The 12,274-nt window shown below is 50.8% G+C and overlaps 1 protein-coding gene across 1 annotated transcript in view; it reads left to right on the top strand.

Annotated features, from left to right (window-relative positions):
• Window positions 1-503: 503 nt before the first annotated feature.
• si:dkeyp-73b11.8 (BPTI/Kunitz domain-containing protein) overlaps window positions 504-12,274 on the top strand; it is a 23,004-nt gene continuing 11,233 nt past the window's right edge. The window contains exon 1 of the mRNA XM_036969222.1: window positions 504-657. Coding sequence (XP_036825117.1) covers window positions 588-657 — 70 coding nt within the window. The 5' untranslated portion in view covers window positions 504-587. The remainder of the gene's footprint in view (window positions 658-12,274) is intronic.

Here is a 12,274-nt window from a genome sequence, read left to right as displayed (position 1 = left end):
ACCTAGCTATCTGGAGATGAATGTACTGACTATGACTGGTCCACCTAGCTATCTGGAGATGAATGTACTGACTATGACTGGTCCACCTAGCTATCTGGAGATGAATGTACTGACTATGACTGGTCCACCTAGCTATCTGAAGATGAATGTACTGCCTATGACTGGTCCACCTAGCTATCTGAAGATGAATGTACTGACAATGACTGGTCCACCTAGCTATCTGAAGATGAATGTACTGACTATGACTGGTCCACCTAGCTATCTGAAGATGAATGAACTGACTATGACTGGGCCACCTAGCTATCTGAAGATGAATGAACTAACTGTAAGTCTCTCTGGATAAGACTGTCTGATAACATATTACTGCGACCTAAACAGCACCAACAGATCTGGGACCAGGCTACATATCCTTATTGCACCTCCTGTTGGGGCGCAGCCCTGGTATCAGTGATGAGTACGAAGGTCAGCGGAGATGATGTGTAAACATCCCCCTCCCATCGCAGTTTACAACCGTCACTCATTCTGCTGGAGACTACAACCGTCACTCACTCTGCTGGAGACTGGAGAGAACACACACAGACAGCACCATGAAACAACTGGTCATATTTGGGGCTTTAGTTTTTGCTACATTCTACATGGTTCACAGCGAAGTACCAGGTAAGTTCAATCATTTAGTATGTCTGTGTGCATATACCTCAGTCACCGTCTTGTCAGTATCAGGTAGGTTCTGTTCTGTTTGTACATCTGAAATAGAGTTTGATTTTAAGACTTTAATAAATCAGTTGTCTGCTAAAAGGGTCTTAAAACTGTTCTCTTACCGCTTCATTGTAGCATCAGACGTTAGTTTCGAGGTTTACTCCTCTTCCATTTGAAATAAGGGAGGCTTGTCGTAGCTTCCCTTCACGTCCAGTTGAGTTTGGGCGGGAGAGCAATTTGATTCAATATAAAAAAAACATGAAATATTTTACACATTATTTATGAATTTAATCAATGAATTAAGTTACTCATGTGCTATTTTCAATATGTTACCCATTGTAATATTCTGCAGTTAGGGTAACACTGTATGGAACTGAGAGTACAAAGGTTCTCATTCAAATCGTTTATGATCCCTGAGAGTATCACTCTGACAACATGGCGGTTTCACTGACAGTTGAAGGTTTCACTTTAGATTAAGACCTAATAAGACAGACCTTTTGGGCCCTCACCAGTTGGACTCTCACCAGTTGGGCCCTCACCAGTTGGACTCTCACCAGTTGGGCCCTCACCAGTTGGGCCCTCACCAGTTGGTCTCTCACCAGTTGGTCTCTCACCAGTTGGGCCCTCACCAGTTGGGCCCTCACCAGTTGGGCCCTCACCAGTTGGACTCTCACCAGTTGGGCCCTCACCAGTTGGGCCCTCACCAGTTGGTCTCTCACCAGTTGGTCTCTCACCAGTTGGGCCCTCACCAGTTGGGCCCTCACCAGTTGGTCTCTCACCAGTTGGTCTCTCACCAGTTGGTCTCTCACCAGTTGGGCCCTCACCAGTTGGTCTCTCCCCTGCTGGGCCCTCACCAGTTAGTCTCTCACCAGTTGGTCTCTCACCAGTTAGTCTCTCACCAGTTGGGCCCTCACCAGTTGGGCCCTCACCAGTTGGGCCCTCACCAGTTGGTCTCTCACCAGTTGGTCTCTCACCAGTATGGCCCTCACCAGTTGGGCCCTCAACAGTTGGGCCCTCACCAGTTGGTCTCTCCCCAGCTGGGCCCTCACCAGTTGGTCTCTCACCAGTTGGTCTCTCACCAGTTGGGCCCTCACCAGTTGGGCCCTCACCAGTTGGTCTCTCACCAGCTGTGCCCTCACCAGTTGGTCTCTCACCAGTTGGGCCCTCACCAGTTGGTCTCTCATCAGCTGTGCCCTCACCAGTTGGTCTCTCACCAGTTGGGCTCTCACCAGTTGGGCCCTCACCAGTTGGTCTCTCACCAGTTGGGCCCTCACCAGTTGGGCCCTCACCAGTTTGGCCCTCACCAGTTTGGCCCTCACCAGTTGGTCTCTCACCAGTTGGGCCCTCACCAGTTGGGCCCTCACCAGTTGGGCCCTCACCAGTTGGTCTCTCACCAGTTGGTCTCTCACCAGTTGGACTCTCACCAGTTGGACTCTCACCAGTTGGGCCCTCACCAGTTGGGCCCTCACCAGTTGGTCTCTCACCAGTTGGTCTCTCACCAGTTGGGCCCTCACCAGTTGGTCTCTCACCAGTTGGTCTCTCACCAGTTGGTCTCTCACCAGTTGGTCTCTCACCAGTTGGGCCCTCACCAGTTGGTCTCTCCCCTGCTGGGCCCTCACCAGTTAGTCTCTCACCAGTTGGTCTCTCACCAGTTAGTCTCTCACCAGTTGGGCCCTCACCAGTTGGGCCCTCACCAGTTGGGCCCTCACCAGTTGGGCCCTCACCAGTTGGTCTCTCACCAGTTGGTCTCTCACCAGTTGGGCCCTCACCAGTTGGGCCCTCAACAGTTGGGCCCTCAACAGTTGGTCTCTCCCCAGCTGGGCCCTCACCAGTTGGTCTCTCACCAGTTGGTCTCTCACCAGTTGGGCCCTCACCAGTTGGGCCCTCACCAGTTGGGCCCTCACCAGTTGGGCCCTCACCAGCTGTGCCCTCACCAGTTGGTCTCTCACCAGTTGGGCCCTCACCAGTTAGTCTCTCATCAGCTGTGCCCTCACCAGTTGGTCTCTCACCAGTTGGGCTCTCACCAGTTGGGCCCTCACCAGTTGGTCTCTCACCAGTTGGGCCCTCACCAGTTGGGCCCTCACCAGTTTGGCCCTCACCAGTTGGTCTCTCACCAGTTGGTCTCTCACCAGTTGGGCCCTCACCAGTTGGGCCCTCACCAGTTGGTCTCTCACCAGTTGGTCTCTCACCAGTTGGTCTCTCACCAGTTGGGCCCTCACCAGTTGGGCCCTCACCAGTTGGGCCCTCACCAGTTGGGCTCTCACCAGTTGGGCCCTCACCAGTTGGGCCCTCACCAGTTGGTCTCTCACCAGTTGGTCTCTCACCAGTTGGGCCCTCACCAGTTGGGCCCTCACCAGTTGGGCCCTCACCAGTTGGTCTCTCACCAGTTGGTCTCTCACCAGTTGGGCCCTCACCAGTTGGGCCCTCACCAGTTGGGCCCTCACCAGTTGGGCCCTCACCAGCTGGGCCCTCACCAGTTTGCACCCCTGAATAATACAGACAGACTAGCTTGTCTTAGACATACAGTATAGCCATAATGTTTTGTTGTGTATAAGACAAGCTAAACGACATTAGTCCTGATCTGTTTTTAGGAGAAGCTTTTCCAGTCGTAGCAGTAGCACGGAGAGCAGGAACTGCAACACCACTGCAGTGCTGCTCTGGTCCTAAACCTAGTGTTATGGTGTCTGTAACCTAGTGCCACGGTGTACATCTGAGAGTCTGCGATGAAAGGTGGTGGCTCTGATGAAAGGAGGTGGTTTGTTTTGGAAGTCGTTGTCCTGCAGTTAAGGAGTGAGTGTTTACAGAAAATGCTACTTCCTGTATTTGAGATGTTTTATGACCCTATAAGGCTTCTGTTGTGGTGCCTGGCAGATCCAAACACTGCACATTTTGTATGGAAGACATGCAACAATTACATCAGTACAGGAAATCACTGTCAAACAGATACTATAAGAACAATCATTGTAATAATAGCGATATATTGAGCAATAGGAGTATATTCCAAGAATGGCCTCAAAAACCTCAATCTAGCCCAGCCTGGGAACCCAGCTAATTGTTACAGACCTTAAAGGACAACTCCGCCATTTTGAACATTTGGGTTGTTATTATGACGTATTTAGTGATGTCACGTTGTTCTGTTTACATTTCTGTTGACCGGTTGGAACACGCTTCTCTGTGACATTTTCAAGTAGGCTCCCAGAGATGACTAATGCAAGTAGGAGCCCAGAGATGACTAATGCAAGTAGGTTACCAGAGATGACTAATGCAAGTAGGAGCCCAGAGATGACTAATGCAAGTAGGATCCCAGAGATGACTAATGCAAGTAGGATCCCAGAGATTACTAATTCAAGTAGGATCCCAGAGATGACTATGGGGAGGGTTGGACTGTGACTAGTGGATAAGGAGGGGAGGGTTGGACTGTGGCAAGTGGATGAGGAGGGGAGGGGAGGGTTGGACTGTGGCTAGTGGATGAGGAGGGGAGGGTTGTGGCTAGTGGATGAGGAGAGGAGGGTTGTGGCTAGTGGATGAGGAGGGGAGGGTTGGACAGTGACTAGTAAATGAGGAGTGGAGGGTTGTGCCTAGTGGATGAGGAGCGGAGGGTTGGACTGTGGCTAGTGGATGAGGAGGGGAGTGTTGGACTGTGGTTAGTGGATGAGGAGGGGAGGGTTGGACTGTGGTTAGTGGATGAGGAGGGGAGGGTTGGAAAGTGGCTAGTGGATGAGGAGGGGAGGGTTGACTGTGGCTAGTGGATGAGGAGGGGAGGTTGTGGCTAGTGGATGACGAGGGGAGGGTTGGACTGTGACTAGTAAATGAGGAGGGGAGGGTTGTGGCTAGTGCATGAGGAGGGGAGGGTTGGACTGTGGCTAGTAGATGACGAGGGGAGGGTTGGACTGTGACTAGTAAATGAGGAGGGGAGGGTTGTGGCTAGTGCATGAGGAGGGGAGGGTTGGACTGTGGCTAGTGGATGAGGAGGGGAGGGTTGGACTGTGGCTAGTGGATGAGGAGGGGAGGGTTGGACTGTGACTGGTAAATGAGGAGGGGATGGTTGTGGCTAGTGGATGAGGAGGCAAGGGTTGGAAAGTGGCTAGTGGATGAGGAGGGGAGGGTTGACTGTGGCTAGTGGATGAGGAGGAGACGGTTGTGGCTAGTGGATGAGGAGGGGAGGGTTGGACTGTGACTAGTTGATGAGGAGGGGAGGGTTGGACTGTGGCTAGTGGATAAGGAGGGGAGGGTTGGACTGTGGCTAGTGGATGAGGAGGGGAGGGTTGTGGCTAGTGGATGAGGAGGGGAGGGTTGGACTGTGGCTAGTGGATGTGGATGGGAGGGTTGGACTGTGGCTAGTGGATGAGGAGGGGACGGCTGAACTGTGGCTAGTGGACGAGGAGGGTAGGGTTGGACTGTGATTAGTGGATGAGGAGGGGAAGGTTGGACTGTGGCTAGTGGATGAGGAGGGGACGGCTGAACTGTGGCTAGTGGACGAGGAGGGGAGGGTTGGACTGTGATTAGTGGATGAGGAGGGGAAGGTTGGACTGTGGCTAGTGGATGAGGAGGGAAGGGTTGGACTGTGGCTTTTTTTAAACAGGGTTAAATATGATGTTGTAGTAAAGCTGCAGTCCACAGGGGGGCACTGTGTCACTGTCAGAATTTTCAGTATGTGCTTCAGTCTGAAAACTTGGCATCATTCTGCCCTGCTGGCTTCAGGACCAGCCAGTTAAACACAGCCACCTTCAAGAAGGTGGAGGTTTGGCACATACTTACTAAGTAATCCCACATTTGGGATTATACTAAATAATCCCACATTTGGGATTATACTAAATAATCCCACATTTGTAACATTTCTGAACACTCATATCGAAGAAAAAAAATTCACCAATAACAACTCTGCCTCGCCCCTAATGTTATGGGAAGCTCTCCTTGCTTATCTGAGGGGGGAAATCATATCCTCTAGTTCAGGTGCTGGTCAAATGTATAAGGCTCAAATAGATTCATTGGAGAAATAAATTATAGATCTGGAAAATGAACATAGTATAACGTTTGACAACTCAACTCTATAAAAATTGGACTCAAAGTGATTGGAATATAACACCCTGAAGACCAATAAAGCGGAAAACACTCTTAGGAGAACAAAAACAAAACTACTACGAACATGGAGATCAAGCAAGGAAGTTGCTAGCTTGAAAGATAAGGAGAGAGGAAGCTAGTAGAATTATTGGCTCTACTAGCTGCCCAACGACACAGTTGTTCACAGTCCTGAGGAAACGTATCTAGTCTTTAGGGACTTTAATGAGACATTGTACAAGTCTGAAGGGGATGCCCCTGCCACAATGCATGAGTTTTTGAACAAACTCAATCTACAAATGTTAACTGATGAGGATAGAGAGCACTTGGAAAAAGAGATTACATCCGAGGAAATTAGGGATTCCGTTTTCAACACTGCTGGGGAAAATCACCATGGTTAGACGGATTCCCTATTGAATTCTAACGGACCAAAACTAATTCAGCCTCTTTGCAGTATGTTTATATATGCCATAGAGGCAGAAAAGCTCCCAGACACACTTGAACAGGCACTGATCATAGTTTTGTTCAAACCTGGGAAAGATCCTCTGCTTTGTGGGTCGTATAGACCAATATCTTTATTTAACACTTCATATAAGACTCTTGGGAAACTCATTGCTCTTAGACTGGATAAGGTTCTTCCAGACTTGGCTGATATGGACCAAACAGGCTTTTGTAAGAAACCGCTCATCTCCTGATAATATCAGAAGATTATTTAATATTATGCATTATGTGGAGAATGACCAAGAACCTGTTACGGTGAGTGAATGAGGACCCAAAAGCGAACTAACTTAAACAGAGCTTCTTTAATAACCAAACATAGGTAGGCTCAGATAGACCGGCAGATTCCGACAGGACAGGACAAGGTTACAGCAAACATGACGATAGTCTGGCTCAGGCATGAAACACAACAAACAAGAATCCGACAAAGACAGGAGCAGAAACAGAGAGAGATATAGGGACCTAATCAGAGGGAAAAAGGGAACAGGTGGGAAAAGGGGTGGATGAGGTAGTCAGAGGAGACAAGGAACAGCTGGGGGAAAGCGGGGGAGAAAAGGTAACCTAATACGACCAGCAGAGGGAGACAGGGTGAAAGGAAAGGACAGAAAGACACAACATGACAATACATGACAGTACCCCCCCACTCACCGAGCGCCTCCTGGCGCACTCGAGGAGGAAACCTGGCGGCAACGGAGGAAATCCTCGATCAGCGCACGGTCCAGCACGTCCCGAGAGGGAACCCAACTCCTCTCCTCAGGACCGTACCCCTCCCAATCTACGAGGTACTGGTGACCACGGCCCCGAGGACGCATGTCCAAAATCCTGCGGACCCTGTAGATGGGTGCGCCCTCGACAAGGATGGGGGGGGGGGGGAAGACGAGCGGGGGCGCGAAGAACGGGCTTGATACAGGAGACATGGAAGACCGGGTGGACGCGACGAAGGTATCGCGGAAGAAGAAGTCGAACTGCGACAGGATTAATGACCCGAGAAATACGGAACGGACCAATGAACCGCGGGGTCAACTTGCGAGAAGCCGTCTTAAGGGGAAGGTTCTGAGTGGAGAGCCAAACTCTCTGACCGCGACAATATCTAGGACTCTTAGTTCTACGCTTATTAGCAGCCCTCACAGTCTGCGTCCTATAACGGCAAAGTGCAGACCTGACCCTCTTCCAGGTGCGCTCGCAACGTTGAACAAAAGCCTGAGCGGAGGGGACGCTGGACTCGGCGAACTGAGATGAGAACAGCGGAGGCTGGTACCCGAGGCTACTCTGAAAAGGAGATAGCCCGGTCGCAGACGAAGGAAGCGAGTTGTGGGCGTATTCTGCCCAGGGAAGCTGTTCTGACCAAGACGCAGGGTTGCGAAAAGAAAGACTGCGTAAGATGCGACCAATAGTCTGATTGGCCCGTTCTGCTTGACCGTTAGACTGGGGGTGAAAGCCGGAAGAGAGACTGACGGAAGCCCCAATCAAACGGCAAAACTCCCTCCAAAATTGAGACGTGAATTGCGGACCTCTGTCCGAAACGACGTCTGACGGAAGGCCATGAATTCTGAAAACATTCTCGATGATGATTTGTGCCGTCTCTTTAGCAGAAGGAAGCTTAGCAAGGGGAATGAAATGAGCCGCCTTAGAGAACCTATCGACAACCGTAAGAATAACAGTCTTCCCCGCTGACGAAGGCAGTCCGGTGACAAAATCTAAGGCGATGTGAGACCACGGTCGAGAGGGAATGGGAAGCGGCCTGAGACGGCCGGCAGGAGGAGAGTTACCGGACTTAGTCTGCGCGCAGACCGAACAAGCAGCCACGAAACGACGCGTGTCATGCTCCCGGGTGGGCCACCAAAAACGCTGGCGAATGGAAGCAAGCGTACCCCGAACGCCAGGGTGGCCGGCTAACTTGGCAGAGTGAGCCCACTGAAGAACGGCCAGACGAGTAGGAACGGGAACGAAAAGAAGGTTCCTAGGACAAGCGCGCGGCGACGGAGTGTGAGTGAGCGCTTGCTTTACCTGCCTCTCAATTCCCCAGACAGTCAACCTGACAACACGCCCCTCAGGGAGAATCCCCTCGGGGTCAGTGGAGGCTACTGAAGAACTGAAGAGACGAGATAAAGCATCAGGCTTGGTGTTCTTAGAGCCCGGACGATAAGAAATCACGAACTCGAAACGAGCGAAAAACAGCGCCCAACGCGCCTGACGCGCATTAAGTCGTTTGGCAGAACGGATGTACTCAAGGTTCCTATGGTCAGTCCAAACGACAAAAGGAACGGTCGCCCCCTCCAACCACTGTCGCCATTCGCCTAGGGCTAACCGGATGGCGAGCAGTTCGCGGTTTTCCACATCATAGTTACGTTCCGACGGCGACAGGCGATGAGAAAAATACGCGCATGGGTGGACCTTGTCGTCAGAGAGGGAGCGCTGAGAAAGAATGGCTCCCACGCCCACCTCTGACGCGTCAACCTCGACAACGAACTGTCTAGAGACGTCAGGTGTAACAAGGATAGGAGCGGATGTAAAACGATTCTTGAGGAGATCAAAAGCTCCCTGGGCGGAAACGGACCACTTAAAGCACGTCTTGACAGAAGTAAGGGCTGTGAGAGGAGCTGCCACCTGACCGAAATTACGGATGAAACGACGATAGAAGTTCGCGAAGCCGAGAAAGCGCTGCAGCTCGACGCGTGACTTAGGGGCGGGCCAATCAATGACAGCTTGGACCTTAGCGGGATCCATCTTAATGCCTTCAGCGGAAATAACAGAACCGAGAAATGTGACGGAGGAGGCATGAAAAGTGCACTTCTCAGCCTTCACAAAAAGACAATTCTCTAAAAGGCGCTGGAGGACACGTCGAACGTGCTGAAGATGAATCTGGAGTGACGGTGAAAAAATCAGGATATCGTCAAGGTAAACGAAAACAAAGATGTTCAGCATGTCTCTCAGGACATCATTGACTAATGCCTGAAAGACAGCTGGAGCGTTAGCGAGGCCGAAAGGAAGAACCCGGTATTCAAAGTGCCCTAACGGAGTGTTAAACGCCGTCTTCCACTCGTCCCCCTCCCTGATGCGCACGAGATGGTAAGCGTTACGAAGGTCCAACTTAGTGAAAAACCTGGCTCCCTGCAGGATCTCGAAGGCTGAAGACATAAGAGGAAGCGGATAACGATTCTTAACTGTTATGTCATTCAGCCCTCGATAATCTATGCAGGGGCGCAGAGACCCGTCCTTCTTCTTGACAAAAAAAAAACCCCGCTCCGGCGGGAGAGGAGGAGGGGACTATGGTACCGGCGTCAAGAGCTACAGACAAATAATCCTCGAGAGCCTTACGTTCGGGAGCCGACAGAGAGTATAGTCTACCCCGGGGGGGAGTGGTTCCCGGAAGGAGATCAATACTACAATCATACGACCGGTGTGGAGGAAGAGAGGTGGCCCTGGACCGACTGAACACCGTGCGCAGATCGTGATATTCCTCCGGCACCCCTGTCAAATCACCAGGCTCCTCCTGTGAAGAAGAGACAGAGGAAACAGGAGGGATAGCAGACATTAAACATTTCACATGACAAGAGACGTTCCAGGAGAGGATAGAATTACTAGACCAATTAATGGAAGGATTATGACAAACTAGCCAGGGATGGCCCAAAACAACAGGTGTAAAAGGTGAACGAAAAATCAAAAAATAAATGGTTTCGCTATGATTACCAGAAACAGTGAGGGTTAAAGGTAGCGTCTCACGCTGAATCCTGGGGAGAGGACTACCATCCAGGGCGAACAAGGCCGTGGACTCCCTTAACTGTCTGAGAGGAATGTCATGTTCCCGAGCCCAGGTCTCGTCCATAAAACAGCCCTCCGCCCCAGAGTCTATTAAGGCACTGCAGGAAGCTGACGAACCGGTCCAGCGTAGATGGACCGACAAGGTAGTGCAGGATCTTGAAGGAGAGACAGGAGTAGTAGCGCTCACCAGTAGCCCTCCGCTTACTGATGAGCTCTGGCTTTTACTGGACATGAAGTGACAAAATGACCAGCAGAACCGCAATAGAGACAGAGGCGGTTGGTGATTCTCCGTTCCCTCTCCTTAGTCGAGATGCGGATACCTCCCAGCTGCATAGGCTCAGCTCCCGAGCCGGCAGAGGAAGATGGTAGTGATGCGGAGAGGGGGGCAACGGAGAACGCGAGCTCCTTTCCACGAGCTCGGTGACGAAGATCAACCCGTCGCTCAATGCGAATAGCGAGTTCAATCAGGGAATCCACGCTGGAAGGGACCTCCCGGGAGAGAATCTCATCCTTTACCTCTGCGCGGAGACCCTCCAGAAAACGAGCGAGCAAAGCCGGCTCGTTCCAGCCACTGGAGGCAGCAAGAGTGCGAAACTCAATAGAGTAGTCTGTTATGGATCGATTACCTTGACATAGGGAAGACAGGGCCCTGGAAGCCTCCTCCCCAAAAACAGATCGATCAAAAACCCGTATCATCTCCTCCTTAAAGTCCTGATACTGGTTAGTACACTCAGCCCTTGCCTCCCAGATTGCCGTGCCCCACTCACGAGCCCGTCCAATAAGGAGAGATATGACGTAGGCGACACGAGCAGTGCTCCTGGAGTAAGTGTTGGGCTGGAGAGAAAACACAATATCACACTGGGTGAGGAACGAGCGGCATTCAGTGGGCTCCCCAGAGTAACACGGCGGGTTATTGATTCTGGGCTCCGGAGATTCGAAAGCCCTGGAAGTGGCCGGTGGATCGAGGCGGAGATGGTGAACCTGTTCTGTGAGGTTGGAGACTTGGGTGGCCAGGGTCTCAACGGCATGTCGAGCAGCAGACAATTCCTGCTCGTGTCTGCCTAGCATCGCTCCCTGGATCTCGACGGCTGAGTGGAGAGGATCCGAAGTCGCTGGGTCCATTCTTGGTCGGATTCTTCTGTTACGGTGAGTGAATGAGGACCCAAAAGCGAACTAACTTAAACAGAGCTTCTTTAATAACCAAACATAGGTAGGCTCAGATAGACCGGCAGATTCCGACAGGACAGGACAAGGTTACAGCAAACATGACGATAGTCTGGCTCAGGCATGAAACACAACAAACAAGAATCCGACAAAGACAGGAGCAGAAACAGAGAGAGATATAGGGACCTAATCAGAGGGAAAAAGGGAACAGGTGGGAAAAGGGGTGGATGAGGTAGTCAGAGGAGACAAGGAACAGCTGGGGGAAAGCGGGGGAGAAAAGGTAACCTAATACGACCAGCAGAGGGAGACAGGGTGAAAGGAAAGGACAGAAAGACACAACATGACAATACATGACAGAACCTGCAGTGGAGGCTTCATTAGATGCGGAAAAAGCTTTTGACCGCATAGAATGTTTGAAGTTTTACAGAGGATGAATATTGGACCTAAGTATGTTGGACTGATTAGATTGCTGTACAAATGTCCAGTATCTCAGATCCTGACTAATGGAAACATTTCCTCACAGTTTTCCCTATCACGTGGCACAAGGCAGGGTTGTCCCGCTAGTCCTCTCCTTTCTTCTTTAGCTATAGAGCCACTGGTAGCTTTTAGATCTCATCTCCTCCAATCATAGTGTTCGTATAGGTGGGCGTGAACATCTTGTCTCGCTATATGCCGATTACATTTTGCTTTACCTCACTAAACCAGAAATGTCACTCCGGGCATTAGTTCACATCCTGAAAGAATATGGGACCTTTTCAGGATATAAAATACACCTATTGAAGAGTAGAATTATGCCTCAGAAAATGACATCTTGGATTGCAAATTCCTTCTGAAATTATTAAAACATATCAACAGAACTATACTCTACTTCTCAAAAAGGTTGGAGTAGAATTGGATAGATGGCAGAAGTATTGCTGAGTGATGACATTGGCTGCATTTTCAAACTCATGAAAGACACACCCTCATCCACTTACCCTCGCCTTATGCCCCTTGGGGAATCCCCACGGCCATCTTTGTCGGTCCAAATGGTTAGCCAAGCAAGGGAAGTTGGTAACGTAAACCCCTCAGCCCTCCTTTTTTGATCGAGTTTGCGAGT

The sequence above is a fragment of the Oncorhynchus mykiss genome, chromosome 30 (assembly GCF_013265735.2).
Source record: "Oncorhynchus mykiss isolate Arlee chromosome 30, USDA_OmykA_1.1, whole genome shotgun sequence".
Lineage (NCBI taxonomy): Eukaryota > Metazoa > Chordata > Actinopteri > Salmoniformes > Salmonidae > Oncorhynchus > Oncorhynchus mykiss.
Note: the sequence above shows the minus strand (reverse complement) of the source record. Positions and strands in the feature narration are given on the sequence as shown.